This window comes from Oncorhynchus gorbuscha, linkage group LG12 (assembly GCF_021184085.1).
Source record: "Oncorhynchus gorbuscha isolate QuinsamMale2020 ecotype Even-year linkage group LG12, OgorEven_v1.0, whole genome shotgun sequence".
Taxonomy (NCBI): domain Eukaryota; kingdom Metazoa; phylum Chordata; class Actinopteri; order Salmoniformes; family Salmonidae; genus Oncorhynchus; species Oncorhynchus gorbuscha.
Window position 1 is genome coordinate 37911942 of NC_060184.1, and position 19942 is coordinate 37931883.

At 42.1% G+C, this 19942-nt stretch overlaps 1 protein-coding gene across 2 annotated transcripts in view; it reads left to right on the forward strand.

Moving 5' to 3' along the window:
* The first annotated feature begins 1897 nt into the window (after positions 1-1897).
* LOC123991686 (MAM domain-containing glycosylphosphatidylinositol anchor protein 2-like) overlaps positions 1898-19942 on the forward strand; it is a 371078-nt gene continuing 353033 nt past the window's right edge. For both annotated transcript variants that reach the window (XR_006830836.1, XM_046293334.1), the window contains exon 1: positions 1898-2941. Coding sequence is in view for 1 of the 2 variants with exons in the window: in XM_046293334.1 (XP_046149290.1) it covers positions 2869-2941 (73 nt within the window). In the remaining variant the exon portion in view is untranslated. The remainder of the gene's footprint in view (positions 2942-19942) is intronic.

Here is a 19942-nt window from a genome sequence, read left to right on the forward strand (position 1 = left end):
AAATCCAGAAAAGAGACGTTAAATTCTACAACCACCTAAAAGGAAGCAATTCCCAAACCGTCCAGGGGCTCTGTTGACAAACACAAACAGACTCCACAGTGCCCCAGGACAGCAACAGCAGCACAATTAGACCCAACCAAATCATGAGAAAACAGCAAGTTAATTACTTAACATATTGGAAAGAATTTACCAAGAAACAGAGCAAACTGGAATGCTATTTGGCCCAAAACAGAGAGTACACAGTGGCAGAATACCTGACCACTGTGACCCGAAATTAATATGTACAGATTCAGTGAGCATAGCCTTGCTGTTGAGAGAGGCCACCGTAGGCAGACCTGGCTCTCAAGAGAAGACAGGCTATGTGCACACTGCAAACAAAATGAGGCGGATACTGAGCTGCACTTCTCAACCTCCTACCAAATGTATGGCCATATTAGAGACACATATTTCCATCAGATTACACAGACCCACAAAGAATCAAAAACAATTCCAATTTTGATAAACTCCTATATTTATTGGGTCTTGTGAAGTCTCTCTCACTTGATGAGAACATTCCCACGACGACATAGACATGGAATCACTTGTCACTTTAATAACGGAACACTTGTCACTTTAATAATGTTTACATACTGTTTTACTCATTTCATATGTATATACTGTATTCTACTGTATTCTAGTCAATGCCACTCTGACATTGCTCCTCCTAGCATTTATATATTTCTTAATTCCATTATTTTACTTTGAGATTTGTGTGTATTGTGAATTGTTAGATACTACTGCACTGTTGGAGCTAGGAACACAAACCTTTTGCTACACCTGCAATAACATCTGCTACATATGTGTGTGTGACCAGTAACATTCTATATGATTTGTAACCTGTTGTCTCAAGGAAAGGGCAACCAGTGAAGAACAAACACGAAATAAATACAACCCATATTTATGTTTATTTATTTTCCCTTTTGTACTTAAACTATTTGCACATCTTTATAATACTGTACATAGCCATAATGACATTTGAAATGCCTCTATTCCTCTGCATTTTTTGTGTAATGTTTACTGTTCATTTTGATTGTTTGTTTCACTTTTGTTTATGATTTCACTTGCTTTGGCAACTTAAACATATGTTTCCCATGCCAATAAAGTATTTTGAATTGTGTGTGTGTGTGTGTGTGTGTGTGTGTGTGTGTGTGTGTGTGTGTGTGTGTGTGTGTGTGTGTGTGTGTGTGTGTGTGTGTGTGTGTGTGTGTGTGTGTGTGTGTGTGCGTGCGTGCGTGCCTGTCTGTCTGTCTGTGTGTGTGTGTGTGTGTGTGTGTGTGTGTGTGTGTGTGTGTGTGTGTGTGTGTGTGTGTGTGTGTGTGTGTGTGTGTGTGTGTGTGTGTGTGTGTGTGTGTGTGTGTGTGTGTGTGTGTGTGTGTGTGTGTGTGTGTGTTGTGGTCCTCTCCTCCTGCCTTTCCTCGCTGCAGAAAAGTAGAGTGCTGTTACATGAATAGTTAGTTATCTCATATATGAGACCCCTCTGTACACCCATTCAAATTCTGAGAGTTACATCAGTAGCCCTGTTGTAGCCTACTGCCAATCAACTGAAGACAATAACAATCAACGAAAGCGCCTTGTCTGTAGAGAAGTGAATAGACAAGTCGGAATATGACCGAGCATCTCGAGGTGTTTGCTGTTGATTGCAGCGTTCTGTTATCTCTACAGAATTCCAATAAATCACTCTCTTTCTCTTTCTATCTCTCAATCCAGCAGCTGCACTCACCCACACGCCTCGCCTGACGCTGCGCGTAGCCTTCCATACAGATGAAGGCTGGAAGTCACGCACTCCTTGACGTAGCGAGAGACCGGTTGCAGTGCCGCTCCGTCTCCGAATCATCGTAGCACGTATTGCGCAGCGTGACTGATGCTCAACTCCCCCATATCCGCCAATCCAGCCGGTAAAATACCGTTATCCTATAAAGTGGGAAGAGAAACGACGAGAAGCTTCTCATTTTATTCTACACCGGAATCATACCGGCAATCTGGTGCACGCACTGCTCTCTTTCCCCCTCCCTCTCCCTAAACCGGACTCACCCCCCTCTACATCAACATCCCCACCGGAGATGACTCGCGCACGGCGTCGAGATGCAGTGCTGATGTAGCGCCGTGCTGATAATCGCCGTTCTAGAACTCACCCGTTTGTAGCAGCAGGCAACCGTTTTTCCCGAGTAGCAAATTGCAGAGAACATAGTTGTGATTTAAATGGTAGCGCTTTTCAAATGGCAGTTCATTGATTCTATCTAAACAGACCCAGATTAAGACATGACAACCGCTGGAACCGCTGAGGAGCCATGTCCCTGGTTATCTTCTCAACCATTCCCCAGCCAGGAGCATCAGTGTGACCACTCAGTGAAGAGCCCAGAAGATCAGCACTAACGTGCGGACAGGACCGAATATAGTCTACATCATTCTTGGGTCCCACCTACCTGAAACAGCCTAGTTCGTCCACTATCATCACTGACTGACTGTAGGCTAGGGCGTACTATTCTGCTCTACTCTGTCTCTCTTCCCTGGCTCTCTGTTTTCTACAGAACCGCCAAGACATCCATTGGCTCACTATACGAGCAGAACACCGCTTTTTCATGTGAAGTCGTCAGCCCTTGATTTATTTTGACAGTATACTGAGGTGAAAACGCGCCTTTTTGCCTTCTGTGTTCATAAATTCAAGGCGCAACGCATTCAGAACATAAATTAATCAGGACCCGGATTGGAGCGGCAGCGGTGTTCGGTGATCTATCTATGCACGCGAGTTCCGCCTCGCCAACCTCCTTCCTCGCCCCGGAAAGGACTTCTCGCCTTTGAGTGCTGGAAATGTTGAGATTAACGTAAAGGATGGACCTAATAATTTCTGTTTTGGGGCTCCTGACGCTGTCTCTGGAGGGCATCCTTTGCCAAGGAGTGTACGGTAAGTGTGCTTTATCCTCCCACGGGTTGCAACAAACGTGATCATGACCTTGTAAAATAATTGCAACCGTACTATGTACCTGGCAACATAGCCTATATACACATACCCTCCGATGCTTTCTCCATAGAATCATATAGTGCTGATTTTGCACGGGGAGTTGAATTACATTTTATAGACTGGTGAGTGACCCGCGCCAGGTTATTGAACAGAGAATATATCACAAACGGTATAATTCCGATCAAATCCTTCACAAATTATTCGTCTAAATATTGATTATCATTCACAGTCGATTAAATCCCTCGGTTGTTAGTGTCGATGTGCGTGCATATTGAGGGCCGTCTATGTATCTTAACCTATTAAGTATAATGTTTTACGTTTGTAGATTCAGACAATGTGACCGTCACATTATTTCGTTAAGCGTCTCCTAACAGTCATCAGTGAGCGAGTGCTGTTATGTATAAACTTTTGGTATTCACCAACATGAATGGTATTCAAATAATGTATGAGCAGAGTGTCTATCTATCTATCTATCTATCTATCTATCTATCTATCTATCTATCTATCTATCTATCTATCTATCTATCTATCTATCTATCTATCTATCTATCTATCTATCTATCTATCTATCTATCTATCTATCTATCTCTCCTTCTCTCTCTCTCTCTCTCTCTCTCTCTCTCTCTCTCTCTCTCTCTCTCTCTCTCTCTCTCTCTCTCACACTCACACACACACACACACACACACACACACACACACACACACACACACACACACACACACACACACACACACACACACACACACACACACACACACACACACACACACACACACACACACACACACACACATCAGTTCAACTTCTAGTTTTTATCTACATTTGTTTGAGTTGTCAACTAACATGAAATCAACTAAACATTTCACTGTCATTCGATTTAAATTAAAAGTTGGGTGAAAAAGAGACAAAATTCCCTTACATAGATACATTTTTGGAAATCCAAAATCAGTTTTCCATGTTGATTCACGTAGAGTTTTTTGGTTTAAATGATGTGGAAACAAGTTGATTCAACCAGCTTTTGCCCTGTTGGACAGGAGTGTGCAAACAGTGGCACAGACTGATGCTCCCTTGGCTGAACGAATAAGCATGTGTGTTGAAAGCAGTGGTGCTCTCACTGCTCTGCGGTAATCATATGAATCATAGGAGCCAGTGGAGCCACCTCACTTCTGATCTGGATACACTGGGACAGACAGCACTGACCTACAGCTGTTGCTACTAGTGGCAATGACCTGAGAGAAGATTGTAGACCAGAGAGAAAGCTCCGGTCAGATCCAGAGTTTAAGACTGCCGATGCTGGTGGTGATGCTTTAGTACCAAGCAGGCATGCTATGTACTAGTGGCATTATCCAGAGCCAGTGAGGGTCAAACTGAGGGGTTCAATAGAGACTGCTGATGGGGATGTAACACATGACATTTCCAAGCAGCCCCTCCAAGGCCTCACGGCATAATGTGTAGAATATAACCTTGCGGGGGTGTCCCGCGAAACTGTGATATGACACTGATCATATGGTCAATGCTACGAGTGCATTGTACATTACTACTGCTGTTGACCAATGAGGAGGCCGCAGACTATAGGGGGTCAAGTAGAAACTGGTGATGGTATAATAAAATAATATTATGGCGATGCAGTGCCAAGCTGGCATTTTACCCACATTTTGGTACCATTCCATAGATTTTGTTTCATCCAATGCCTATGGTGCTAGAAGGGGGATTGAGAGGTTAGCTAACTGGAATGGAAGCAGGACACACCTGTTGATAGAGGGTTATGACGTTGAAATAAACATGCAATAAGGACCACTTCAATGGGCTTTGTTCACAGTCACTGCAACACAAAATTATTCAGTTGTTCACTTATATATATTTAGTGAGATGCTTTATGCTTGTACATACGATTATCTTGCGCTCCGCTATGAAATGCATGGCAGTATCCCACACACTGCCAGGGTTGGTCATATTGGCTTCTTTTCTTGTCACATTTGCACGTGTTTTAACCAGACATTACATAGGGCTTGCACGACATGGGCAAAAAAATCTACACTGAACGAAAAATGAACTTTAACATGCAACGATTTCAAAGATTTGACTGAGTTACAGTTCATATAAGGAAATCAGTCAATTGAAATAAATGCATTAGACCCGAATCTATTGATTTCGCAAGACTGGGAATACAGATACCTTTAAAAAGAAAAGTAGGGTCGTGGATCAGAAAAGCAGTCAGTGTCTGGTGTGACCTCCATTTGCCTTTTGCAGCGCGGCACATCTCCTTCACACAGAGTTTATCAGGCTGTTGATTGTGGCCCATGGAATGCTCTCCCACTCCTCTTCAATAGCTGTGCATTTGCCCACTGAAATCGGTTACGACTCCGAACTGCAGTCAGGTTAAGACCCTGGTGAGGACGGCGAGCACACAGATGAGCTTCTCTGAGACGGTTCCTGACAGTTTGTGCAGAAATTCTTTGGTTGTGCAAACCCACAGTTTCAGCAGCTGTCGAGTGGCTGGTCTCAACTGATTCCGCAGATAAAGAAGCCGGTTGTAGAGGTCCTGGGCTGGCATGGATATACGTGGTCTGCGGTTGTGAGGCCGGTTGGATGTACTGCCAAATTCTCTAAAATGACGTTGGAGGCGGCTTATGGTAGAGAAATGAACAATCCATTCTCTGGCAACAGCTCTGGTGGACATTCCTGTAGTCAGCATGCCAATTACACATTCCCTAAAAAAAAATGACATCTGTGGCATTGTGTTGTGTGACAACTGCACATTCTAGAGTGGCCTTTTATTGTCCCCAGCACAAGGTGCACCTATGTAATCATCATGCTGTTTAATCAGCTTCTTGATATGCAACACATGTCAGGTGAATGGATTATCTTGGCAAAGGAGAAATGCTCACTAACAGGGAAGTAAAAAATGTGTGCACAACATTTTAGAGAAATAAGCTTTTATGCAAATGGACAATTTCTGTGATTTTTTTTTTACAGCTCATGAAATATGGGACCAACACTTCACATGTTGTGCTTATATTTTTGTTCGGTATAATTTAGATTTTTGTTTTTACTAAATATTGCGATTTGACTTGCAATATAGATCAAAACACTTGGGTGAACTGTTTGAATCATATAAATAGAATGATACATTAAAAAGCAATGTGGAAAGCAACATCATTATTGTTTGGAACAAACTGTTGACTGCATTTAACCCAACGTTTGGAACAATCTGTTGACTGCATTTAACCCAATGTTTGGAACAAACTGTTGACTGCATTTAACCCAATGTTTGGAACAATCTGTTGACTGCATTCAACCCAATGTTTGGAACAATCTGTTGACTGTATTCAACCCAATGTTTGGAACAATCTGTTGACTGCATTTGACCTAATGTTTGGAATAATATGTTGACTGCATTTGACCTAACAGAACAGCATGCAAACGTAGCTCTTTACATTCATACCTGTATACGGGTTGAAAATGGCACTGATAAGCGCCTCAGTTGGAATGCAGTGGATGTACAGTAGCATGCTATACACGAAGTCAGAACTTCACAGCTCTGTATGGGTTTTGACTGGCAGCCATTCTAAACTTGAGCACCGTGCGTGACAAGGAGTTGCTTTCAAATGATGCTTACTTTTATAAAATACAATTTTTTGGATTGCTTAAACAACAACAGTAACTATGTGAATGCAGGGACGTAGGGCTGTATTCCAAACCAAAACTACTACAAGTGTGCTTGCTCTAGTTCCTCAACAGAAAATCTAGGAGAGCTAAAAAAAACACCTTATAGTTGAAGACTCTTCTTACAATCAAAAACGTGCATTGAAATTACTTGGGAACTGTGTACACTTTGGAGAGGTGTGGGGCCACCAGTGAGACCTTTCTTTCAAACCCTTGTCATTTTGTTTTGTTTTATGTTGCACCTACCTCAGGTTTTCCACAAAAATATTCTCATCATGTTACTGAATGTAACAATGAGTCTTTTCAGATTTTGCTATCAACAAACGTCACACAAAAAAGTACAGTTAATGTAAAATGCACATATAATAAACAGTGTAATGTTTCGATTCAGTCTTGTCAAGTGAACTGTTATGTCCTCAGTTTTAGTCTAGTCATTTTCCCATAATCTTCAAACTGTTCCCTTTAAATTACTACCATAGTTATGCATATGCTTTCCATATTTCTTTTGTAAGAAACATTGATATTTAGCCTATCCATATAGGCCAATTCCCACGAGTGTAAGGAGTTTAAAGTGGATCTAACAGCGAGGTGGAGGAACTGCGCTGCTTGAGTGAGGGGGCGTAGTTTGTGTGTGTGCGCGTGTGTGTATGTGTGCGTGTGAAGCAGCCAAAAGAGGAGAAAAAAACAGAGTAAACTATGAAAACGTCACATGCGGCTGACTGTCATTTCAAAATATTGCATGCGATAGGAATCTCTTGAGAAATGGATATTACACATGTCAATATTGCGATATCGATGTGAATTCGATTGATTGTGAAGCCATAATATTACAGTAGAAAGGCCTATTCACTATTCAAGGTATAACACTGTCAATATGCCATAAGGCCAATGACCTAATCCCAGAGATACACAAGCGTTCTCTTTCTTAGCATCAGAATTAATCAAACGCATACCATATCAAAGCTATTGCCTCATAGCATATGCCATACATATGTACATCAACAGGCACTCATTAAATAAATCATGTCCCGTAATACTCCTCACGGTGCATAGGGAGACTTCCTGCTTAAAACTACAGGCCTGCTAATTGGCGTCAGCACTGAACAGCAGCCCTCGGTTGAAGAAAGAGAGAGAGGAACAGATGAAATTGTTTGTGGTCTTGACTCTTTCAGAGAAAGGAAAGAGGAGCAGAAAGGGGGTGCTGACCAACCAGATCTCACCCCCGTCCCTTTGTCCGTCCGTCTTCCCAGGGCTTCCTACACATCTGTCTGCTAGGGGTTGTGGTTCAGTGGCTTTCTATGTGTAGGGGCAGAGTTGATGGGCTCATTTATATTGACATCCCCCATTCGGTAATGAGAAATCACATGCCTTCAAGAGAAAGTGAGAGAAAGTGTGACAGAGAGAGTGAGAGAGAAAAAATATTCTTGGTGGCTTTTTAGGAAGATCCAAAAGGACTAAGACCACTAAAGGCTCTTAACCCCCTATCCCCCTCCCCCTTAAGCTTAAAATAAGACAACATGTACGTGTGCATGCCCTGCGTGACCGCATCAGAGCAGTAGCTTGTGGCAAAGACTTCATGTGATGTGAGCATACAGTATACTGTAGACCATGCGTGATTATGTCGGAAGGAGCCTCTGCCGAAATATGCTGTACATGTTCAAATCAGTATACAATATACAGTACATACAGAATGGGGATGGCTCCAGAGAAATGGGTTGAATTGGGAGGGTTTTTTCCAGGGTTCAAAGTCAACATTTATATTCGATGGATGCAAAATGACAATATGCAACATTTCATTGTTTAGGAATAGGAAGTATATGGGAAGCATGCATGGCATCATAATACATCATAATGATGCTAAACGGACACAAGTGAGGAATGCCAAACATTTGTAGGGTGATTATCGAAGATGATACAAGACATCTTGGCTTGTTACCAATTTCTATGTTTGTATTAATATATAATATTCTCTGTTCCATCACATATATTCACATTCTGTACCAGTTTAACAAAATGCATGGTGCAACACATGAACATGACGCTTTAGATAATACTGTACACATCATTCTATTCACTGTAGTATTCTGTTGCCGTTTTAGATGGCAGTCCGACTCTGTTTCGGGGTCGATATGATCTTGTTGCAGTCGGAGATGATTAAATGACTCTGCCAGAATCATTATTGAGGACTGATGAAGGCTGGTCAGAGCTTCAAGGCTGCAGGCCACAGAGGTCTAAAAAAGACACTATACTACCAGTACTACTGCTGTAACATCTGCCCCCCCCCCCCCTCGTCAGTTTCATTCTTATTAGACCAGCGTCAAATTTGAGGGGAATCGTGGATTTTATCATAGAGGCACCACATTTCACACACAAGTCCTTATATGTGTATTTAGCTATTGTGCCATCACCAGGGCTCTAAAGTGCAGTCAAGTTGATTCCGTTATTTTGGGAGCAATGTGCACCTAGGAATAAAATCTCTCAGATGATAATTGTTGTAATGAGTCGCCTTCACTGTGCCGTTCTTTCAGAATGCCCTATAGAAGAAAAACAAGTGAGTGCAGCCATTGCACCATTACTTCAGAGAAAACATCTTGCTTCTAGCCCAGCCACGTCAAAATATCTGACCCATATAACCAGAGCAGCATTTTTATTTTCCTATAGCGGATCGCAGGTACAGAATTCTACATTCATAAACCATGTTGTGGGCCTGTTCTAAAACTACTCGTGTTGTTAACCATTTATTTACACTTGGTTTATGTGTATGCAGTACACTACCGGTTGACAGAATGCCAAGAGTGTGTAAAGCTGTCATCAAGGCAAAGGGAGGCTATTTGAAGAACCTCAAAACTAAAGTGTTTTTTGATTTGTTTAACACTTTTCTGGTTACTACATGATTCCATATGTGTTATTTCATAGTTTTGATGTCTTCACTATTATTCTGCAATGTAGAAAATAATAAAAATAAATAAAAACCCTTGAATGAGTAGGTGTTATAAAACCTTTGACCGTTAGAGTAGATATATATGCCATTTAGCAGACGCTTTTATCCAAAGCGACTTACAGTCATGTGTGCATACATTCTACGTATGGGTGGTCCCGGGGATCGAACCCACTACCCTGGCATTACAAGCGCCATGCTCTACCAACTGAGCTACAGAAGGACAAGATTTAAGATTTAAGCAATAAGGCCCGAAGAGGTTTGGTATATGGCCAATATACCACCACTGGTGTGTATTCATGGATGCCAAGGTAAGCCATGCTTACCAAATAAAATGAAGTAAAAATAAAACTAGTTTAATAAAGGTTAAATATAAATAAGAATTGCCAATCAGCTTGGAGCTAAACTGAGTGAGCTCAACTGTGAATGATCCTAGTGCCCCCAAAAAAGGGTCCAAGGAAGCCAGTTCGGATTTGGCTTCACACCAATCACATTTAAAAGCCAAATGTCATTAACAGAAAAAAACTTGAGTTGTTGCACCTGGTTGTTGTGTTGTCCCCAGGTGGCTAGCTAGCAGTGATGTAAAGTACTTAAGTAAAAATACTTTCCCTGACACCAAAAATTACTCGTTAGATTTTGAATGCTTAGCAGGACAGGAAAATGGTCCAATTCACACACTTACCAAGAGAACATCCCTGGTCATCCCTACTGCCTCTGATCTGGTGGACTCACTAAACACAAATGCATCGTTTGTAAATGTGACCAGATTCAGGAAATGAGGTGTATGTCGCAAGTCACAACATGAGAGCCATTTGAACGTAATTATTTATTTTTTTATCAAAATGTGTTTTTTTTGGCAGAAATGCCTTCTTGAACATGTGAACTTTCATGTGCCTTAACAACAAACGTGTATGCCATAAAAAATACAAATACAATTGTTAAATTACGAGCCTTGTTGGTTAATAAGCCACAGAAAAAGTTAGCAATCTTTGCACTAGCCATGATTGCCTGAGAAAAGGACTGGGCTGGACATGCCGAGAAAGTTGTTTGGATTGGTCTGCCATAGAAGCTCGTCAGTCTGTGTTGGTAATCCTGTCGAACACGGCTTTAAAAAAATGTATTTAGTAGTGGAGCTACATAAGTGAGGCTCCATTTTCTGGAGGATCAAGTTTTGAAATCAGTGGAATTAGAGTATGATAGCTAAAGAGATGGAGGAAGCACCTGTCTCCGGATTTCATCTTCAAACTAAGGGCAACCATGGCATGGCATTCCTGTCAGGGAGACGCATCCATGCACGTTGATGTATACAGGTAAGATAGTATTGCATTAGCTAGCTAACATTACATTTTCAGATATTACACATTTTCTCATTTTGACAGAAAGTGGTTTCCTTTCAAGCTAATGTTAGCTGGCTGGCTCCCTAGCTGATGTTAATCGTTTCCCAGAGCTGTGTACTGTTCTAGTTAGAGCCTAATGTTAGCTAGCTAACATTGGACATGGTTGGTTAGTTCCCAGCACTGTGGCATTGTTGGCACTGTTTATCGTTTAACTAGTTATCGTTGACTGGCTCATTCGCTAACTTTACGTGACGTGTGTACAACACCCATTGAATATGGCCGGTAAACGTCTACAAAAAAGGGTCATGAAATTGTTGCCAGCAGAACAAATCATCGGCCAGAGAGTCAAGTGTGCTGTTCGAGAGCGAAACGAGATGGGTGGAGCTAAAGCTTAGGGTGACGGTGTGAACGATGCTGAATGGGTTTAGACAAAGAATAGCTCTTAACTAGATAGCAAAACATTGAAAGGTGATTTTCTCAAAGTGAGTTTGCAAGTTGATTACTTTCCCATTGTTCCTAAAATGTATTGTATGATATACCATTTTGTTTTCTGAGTCTCTACTTTTATATAATGTAAAAAACACCATGTCACATTTTGCGACATAAGACCGAATCCAGGTGGTGAGTCACAAATTAAGTCTGGGTGTTAGAGTGTTCCCCTGGCTATCCGTAAACCTTTTTACGATAAGAATATTGTGCTGCCTGGTTTACATAATATAAGCAATTTTAAATGTACTTTTACTTTTGATACTTAAGGATATTTAAAACCAAATACTTTTAGACTTTTACTCAAGTAACATTTTTCTGTGTGACTTTTACTTTTACTTGAGTCACCTTAACAGAAAATGACTACTTTTCCACCACTGCTAGCTAGTGTCATGAAGTTGGCCTGAGTGGGGGAAGTTTATGACCCCCATAAATACCTTTCTCCCTTTCCTCTTTCTTGACTCTACAGAAGGACTCTTGAAAAGCCTTTGTTATTAAACATATAGAGTCTGGGAACATCAAAAGGTGGGGGGAATGGAACCATATTTCAGTAATCCAACCAGTTGAAAATATACATTGGTACTTAATGAATATGATGCCAGAGCAGTTGGCGTCTGAGACATTCTTATTAATGATAGGATGACATAAACTGTATCTTGGAAAGTCTACATATTATAGTTATCAGATTCACATGGAATTGTTAATAATTGGCTCTTTTTATTTTACTGAACTGATGGTCAGTCTGAGTGGAGGGAGGGGGAGATTAGCAGAGGGTCCACCTTTTCCCAGCTCCTTTCTTCCAGTGAGACTGACCAGAGAGAGGGGACACTGTCTTCCACCTAATGGTGAAACGCGAGTTGCGTCGCATTATTTTCGCCTCATGCACGAATTTGTGTTGTTACGACCAGAGAAAGTTAAATATTCCTCGATATTAAAATACGATTTGCTAATAATAATAATAAAAAATACACTTGGCTACTCATTCATTTTAGCTGCAACACGAGTGAAAGTAGTTGCCTACCCGGTGTGAGGCCTTCTGAATCAAGAGGACCTACTGCCAACAGCACAAGACGTTGGCTTTTCTACAGAAATGTTTGGTGATCGACTAAGAATGTCTGGCGAGATCGACTGGTTGGTGACTACTTGTCTAAATGATAACATGAAATAAGGGAGAGGAACACATTTTGTTTTCTTCTTGTTTTGAGGACCATGTCTCCTCCGTATGATATAATGAAACTGTAGCTGTGAGTTAAAGTGTAAGTAGTATCTTCATCTGGAGACGACACCTTCAGTTTGCATCACAGTCTCTGACAGACAACTGCATTGGGAGCTCTGAGCTGCTCTTGATAATGTCTCTCCATTGCTCCACAGAGGCAATAGAAGCAAAGTCCCCACCTCTTCTTTCCCTCTCTTGCGTTGCCATTGAAGTCCCTGTGATTCCTGGGGTTTCTTTTCATGAGGCTTGGTTCAGACGCTTTGGCTTCTAAGCTATGCAAATGCATTCCGCCAGTGAAACTAAAGCCGTCTTTGTTGGTTCTCAGAAGCCTCCTCCACAAAGTCCTTCATCAATGCTCTCGGATCTGGACCCTCACATTTCCCACCATAATGAGACACCAGAGAACTCTCTCTCCCTCCCTCTGTCTATCGCTCTGTCGTTATCCCTCTCTTTCTCTATCTCTCCCTTTCTATTTGTCGTTATCTTGCTCCCTTCTTTCTCTGTACACTCTGTTAGCACACAACCCACCAGGGGAGAATGGGGTAGAGATGAGACTGAGAGGGGGGAGGCATTCTGACCAGCAGACACTTTGGAGCAGTGGAGTGGTGGGCATATAAGGGACTGGTCTGTACCCCTGGGTGGGCCTTCAGATTGCTAGTACTCTCTCCCATACTGGCAAACTTACTCACACAGAATGTCAGCTCTCATAGGACCCAGGCATAGGAGACTACTGTGCTCTGCAGTGCTTGGAAAGCAGGCACCAGTTCATACCTGAGATTGGAACCAGTACACATGTGATTGCTACTAGTTCCTCATCTGATGTGAAAGTTACTCATACAGAAAGCCAGCTCTCACAAGACCCAGTCTTTGGAGAGTTTCCTCTGTTTAATGTTGGAAAAACAGGAGCTAGGTAGCAGCCAATCTACAGTATATAGCCTAATTAGCCTACTCCTTTCTACACAAATACATGACATTATTTAAAGTAGGCTACTAAAGCAACATTTGGCCATGTAGGATAATTAGCTTCTTTCAAAAAAAACAAGTGAGTTCTGTTGCACAGACTTCTCGAACTCTCGTTTTCTGCAGAACTGTGTGGGAAAAGTCACTAAATGCTATCAAAACCATAGAAACCCTTGATGTCAAAACTCCCCAAAGGCAGCCTGAAAAGTAGTAGCTCTTTTACTAATAAAAGTCTCTGGATGGGTCTGAAAATTTGATAAATATAGCGTCGAAGTCACTAAATTGGCAACACCGCAAACAGCACAGACACTGGACCCAATAGCCTAGTTTCAGACTCCTACTTATCCTTGCACCTTTGAAGACTCTCGTCAGTTCCAAGCCAGTCGTAAGAACTTAGATGTTTTACACTATATATACAAAAGTATGTGGACCCCCTCAAATGAGTGGAATCGGCTATTTCAGCCAAACCTGTTGCTGACAGGTGTATAAATTGAACACACAGCCATGCAATCTCCATAGACAAACATTGGCAGTAGAGTAGCCTTAGTGAAAAGCTCAGTGACTTTCAACGTGGCACCGTCATAGGATGCCACCTTTCCAACAAGTCAGTTCATCAAATTCCTGCCCTGCTAGAGCTGCCCCTGTAAACTGTAAGTGCTGTTATTGTGAAGTGGAAATGTCTAGGAGCAACAACAGCTCAGCCGCAAAGTGGTAGGCCACACAAGCTCAGAGAACTGGACGGCCGAGTGCTGAAGCGCATTGCGTCGGTTGCAACATTCTCTACGAGTTTCAAATTGCCTCTGGAAGCAACGTCAGCACAAGAACTGTTCGTCGGGAGGTCCATGAAATGGGTTTCCATGGCCGAGCAGCCGCACACAAGCCTAAGATCAGTATGTGGAATGCCAAGCGTCAGCTGGAGTGGTGTAAAGCTTGCCCCCATTGGACTCTGGGGCAGTGAAACGTGTTCTCTAGAGGGATGAATCACGCTTCACCATCTGGCAGTCCGACGGAAGAATATGGGTTTGGTGAATGCCAGGAGAACGCTACCTGCCCCAATGCATAGTGCCAACTTTAAAGTTTGGTGGAAGAGGAATAATGGTCTGGGCTGTTTTTCATGGATCGGGCTATGCCCCTTAGTTCTAGTAAAGGGAAAACTTTACGCTACAGCATACAATGACATTCTAGCTGAATCTATGCTTCCAACTTTGTGGCAACAGTTTCTTGTTTCAGCATGACAATGCCCCCATGCACAAAATGAAAGCCTTCTCAACTCCATATTAATGCCCATGAGATGTTCGACGAGCAGGTGTCCACATACTTTTGGTCATGTACTGTATCTCTGAACACTCAAAAGCTTGTTTCTCCTCTAACTGTTGGATAAGGGGAACCATGGTGTGTTAATAACACTCGGTGGAGTCTAGAAATCCTGACTGGTAATGTGTACAGCCTGAGATACCATTGTGGGCAGCTCGATGGTGAGAGAGTTTTGCCTGTCTACTCTCTGCGGACCGACCAAGCTCCACTGTCACCCAGGAGTCGGTGTCCATGACATCAACTCTCTCCTGCCCACGGTTCTGGCCAACTACCCCAATATCGACACCATCGTCACTAACGTAGATTTTAACGACCTTCTCACTGAAACATGGCTGTCTTCAGACTGTAGCGCTGCTTATATTGAGTGCAGGAACAATACTCTGTCACCTATTCTGTCTCCTTCTTGTGATGATTTAGTTGATAGCAAATTAAGGGCAACTATTGATGTCATAGCTCCAGGAATTTTGAAAAAGAACACATCCTCTTGGATGAGGGAGGAAGATAATAAATTAAAGAGAAATTGCAGAAAGGCAGAGTTGCAGTTGTCCATTATGATAATCTGAGAGAGCAACCTGGCATGTATAACAAGGCAATTAGAAATGCCAGACGGGCTCATTTTTCTAACTTGATCGCTAATAATCAAAATCATTTGAGTGCTCTTTTCGACCATTGCTGGCCTATTAAATCCTACCCCGTGGACTGTCGTCCGCATCTAAATGTGATGAGTTTGCTGCATATTTCAAAAAATAAGATACTCAGCCTAATGTTTGTTATCAGTGAAGCAAGACCCGATGAGAAGTTTGATGTTATGTGCCCTAGCCTACCATGCAAAGGTACTATGGATTTATTTACGCCTGGTTGACACAGACATGCTCAGGAAAGTGATATCACAACTTAAGCCTTCTACCTGCCTTCTCAATCCTATCCCCACTTCTTCAAAATAGTTTGTAATTGCATATCTGAAGAAGCGCAAGGTATTGTATAAGTCAATCTCCAACCTTCCATTCTTAATCAAAATTCTGGAGAAATTGGTTTTCAAACAGCTAAATTATTTTTGTATTTTTTTTTACAAATTCCAATTTGGTTTTCGAGCCCACCACAACACAGAGACAGCCTTAGTTAAAGTGGTAAATGATCTTAGAGCCAACACAGATGCCAAACAGCTCTCTGTCCTTGTACTCTAGAATTGAAGTGCTGCAGTCAACACTGTTGATCACGATGTCCTTCGGGACAGACTGGAGAGGTGGGTTAGCTCTCCGGTCCAGTTCTAAATTGGTTAAGGACCTATTTAGCCAGTTAAGATTTTTTTTGTCACACTTGGTAAACATAACTCAGAGGAAATACATAACAAACGTGGCGTTCCACAAAGGTTTGATCTCGGGTCCGGTACTGTTCCGCTTATATACGTATGTTACCCCTTGGCAGCATTAACAGATAGCACCGTATGGATTTTCACTGCTACGGAGACGATACATAACTTTACATTTCTGTGTCACCAGGATTTGAACTCCATGGATAAATTACAAGACTGTATTAGTCACCAGGATTTTAACTCCACAGATAAATTATAAGACTGATTTAAATACTGGGATGGCTCACAACTTCCTCCGGCTAAATCAAGACAAGACTGAGGTACTTATTGTTGAAGCCAAAGCACAGAGAGAGAGTCTGGCTGCACATTTTAATTCACGTTCAATAAAGATAAAACACCAGTTGTTATTTTAGATGATGAACTCAATTTCGAATCACACATTAGGAACGTGACCAAAATAGCTTTTTACCACCTGAGGAACATTGCCAAAGTTTGGCTGTTTCTCTGTCAGGCTTATACAGAGAGACTCATCCATGCTTTTATTATAAGCAAGCTAGACTAATGTAATGCTCTTCTGTCTGGTCTACCCAAGAAAGCCATTGGCCAAGTACAAAACATACAGAATGCTGTAGCACGGCTACTGATCAAGATCAGATGGAGAGCACACATTACACCAGTTTTAAGGTCTCTGCACTGGCTGCCTGTAATTCATTTTAGGATTCTTCTATTGGTTTTTAAATCAATCCACAATTGTGCACCCCAATACATGTCAGACATGCTTTTAAGTTACGTACCCAGTAGGTCCCTCAGGTCCTCTGGCCCTGACCTTTTAACTATCCCAAAGCCTAGGACCAAGAGGCATGGAGAGGCAGCCTTTAGTTATTATGCCCCCTACCTTTGGAATAGCCTGACAAATAACCCGAGGGGGTCAGAAACTGTGGACATATTTCAAAGAGATCTTAAAACACAACTTTTTAGCTTTGCTTTTCCATAGGGTGCTTTTTAGTTATTTAGTTTTTATTGTTATACTTTAGTTTTTTATCCTCTTATGTTTGTTGTTTAGTAAATATTAAAGTAAAAAATAATAATTTGAAGTATTGCATGTCTGAAATGTATAAATAACGCTTGATTTAATTTAATCCTGAAACTCATACCTCACCATTGTTATAGCCCCCACCACCCCTTACACTAACTACTTTCAAGTTCCTTGGTGTCCACATCACCAACAAACTATCATGGTCCAAACACAAACAAGACAGTTGTGAAGAGGGCACGACAACACCTTTTCCCATTCAGGAGACTGAAAAGATTTGACATGGGTTCCCAGATCCTCAAAAAGTTATACAGCTGCACCATCGAGAGCATCCTGACCGAGAGCACCCTGACCGGTTGCATCCCCGCCTGGTATGGCAACTGCTCGGCATCTGACCATAAGGCACTACAGAGGGTAGTGCGTGCGGCCCAGTACATCACTGGGACCAAGCTTCCTGCCATCCAGTAACTACAGTATATAATAGGCGGTGTCAGAGGAAAGCACAAAAATAGGCCAGAGACTCCAGTCACCCAAGTCATAGACTGTTTTCTCTGCTACCGCACGGCAAACAGTATCGGAGCACCAAGTCTAGGACTAAAAAGGCTCCTTAACAGCTTCTACCCCCAAGACATAAGACTGCTGAACAATTAATCAAACGGCCACCGGACTATTTACATTGACACCCCCCCTCCATTTGTTTTGTACATTGATGCTACTCGCTGTTTATTATCTATGCATAGTCAGTTGGAGGTGCACCTGTGGATGTATTGCAAGGCCTACCTTCAAACGCAATGCCTTCTTGCTTGACATCATGGGAAAATCAAAAGAAATCAACCAAGATCTCAGGAACAAATTTATAGACTTCCCCAAGTCTGGTTCATCCTTGGGAGCAATTTGCAAACGCCTGAAGGTACCACGTTCATTTGTACAAGCAATAGTACGCAAGTATAAACACCGTGGGACCACGCAGCTGTCATACCGCTCAGGAAGGAGACGTGTTCTGTCTCCTAGAGATTAATGTACATTGGTGCGAAAAGTGCAAATCAATCCCAGAACAACAGCATCTTCCTCCTCAACAGCATCTTGTGAAGATTGTGGAGGAAACAGGTTCAAAAGTATCTATATCAACAGTAAAACGAGTCCTATATCAACATAATGTGAAAGGCCACTCAGCAAGGAAGAAGCCACTGCTCCAAAACCGCCATAAACAAGCCAGACTACGGTTTACAACTGCACATGAGGACAAAGAACGTACTTTTTGGAGAAATGTCCTCTGGTGTGATGAATCAAAAATACAACTGTTTAGCCATAATGACCATTGTTATGTTTGGATGAAAAAGGGGGAGGGCTTGCAAGCCGAAGAACACCATCCCAACCGTGAAGCTCGGGTGTGGCAGCATCATGATGTGGGGATGCTATACTGCAGTGGGGCCTGGTGCACTTCACAAACTGGATGGCATCATGAGGACAGATGATTATGTGGATATATTGAAGCAACATCTCTAGACATCAGTCAGGAAGTTGAAGCTTGATCGCAAATGGGTCTTCCAAATGGATAACGACCCCAAGCATAGTTCCAAAGTTGTTGCAAAATGGCTTAAGGACAACAAAGTCAAGGTATTGGAGTGGCCATCACAACGCCCTGACCTCAATCCTATAGAAAATATCTGGGCAGAACTGAAAAAGCATGTGCGAGCAAGGATGCCTACAAACCTGACTCAGTTACACGAGCTCCGTCAGAAGGAATGGGCCAAAACTCACCCAACGCTTAGAAGCTTGTGGAAGGCTAACAAAAAATTTGACCCAAGTTAAACAAATTTAAAGGCAATGATACCAAATACTAATTGAGTGTATGTAAACTTCTGACCCACTGGGAATGTGATGAAAGAAATAAAAGCTGAAATAAATCTACTATTATTCTGACAGTTCACATTCTGAAAATAAAGTGCTGATCCTAACTGACCTAAAACAGGGAATTTCTACTAAGGATTAAATGTCAGGAATTGTGAAAAATGGAGTTTAAATGAATTTGGCTAAGGTGTATGTAAACCTCCGACTTCAACTGTATATGAAAGAGTAGTAAAAATAAACAGGCAATGTTCTGTGTGTTCTGACCTGTGTGCCAGCCAACGAGAGCTTACAGGTCGCAGTGGCGGGTAGTATATGGGGCTTTGGTAACAAAACGGATGGCACTATGATAGACTTCATCCAATTTGCCGAGTAGAGAGTTGGAGGCTATTTTCTAAATGACATCGCCGAAGTCAAGTATCGGTAGCATAGTCAGTTTTGCGAGGGTATGTTTGGCAGCATGAGTGAAGGAGGCTTTTTTGCTTTTTAATTTTGAAATGGAGATGCTTAAGCCCGGAAGGAGAATTTACAGTCTAACCAGACACCTAGGTATTTGTAGTTGTCCACATATTCTAAGTCATATTCTAAGAACCATCCAGAGTAGTGATGCTAGTCGGGCCGGCGAAGGCAGGCAGCAATCGGTTGAAGAGCATGCGTTTAGTTTACCTAGCATTTAAAAGCAATTGGAGGCCACTGAAGGATGTTGAATGAATGGCATTGAAGCTCGTTTGGAGGTTTGTTAACGCAGCATCCAAAGAAGGGCCAGATGTATACAGAATGGTGTCGTCTGCCTAGAGGTGGATCAGAGAGTCACCAGCAGCAAGAGCGACATC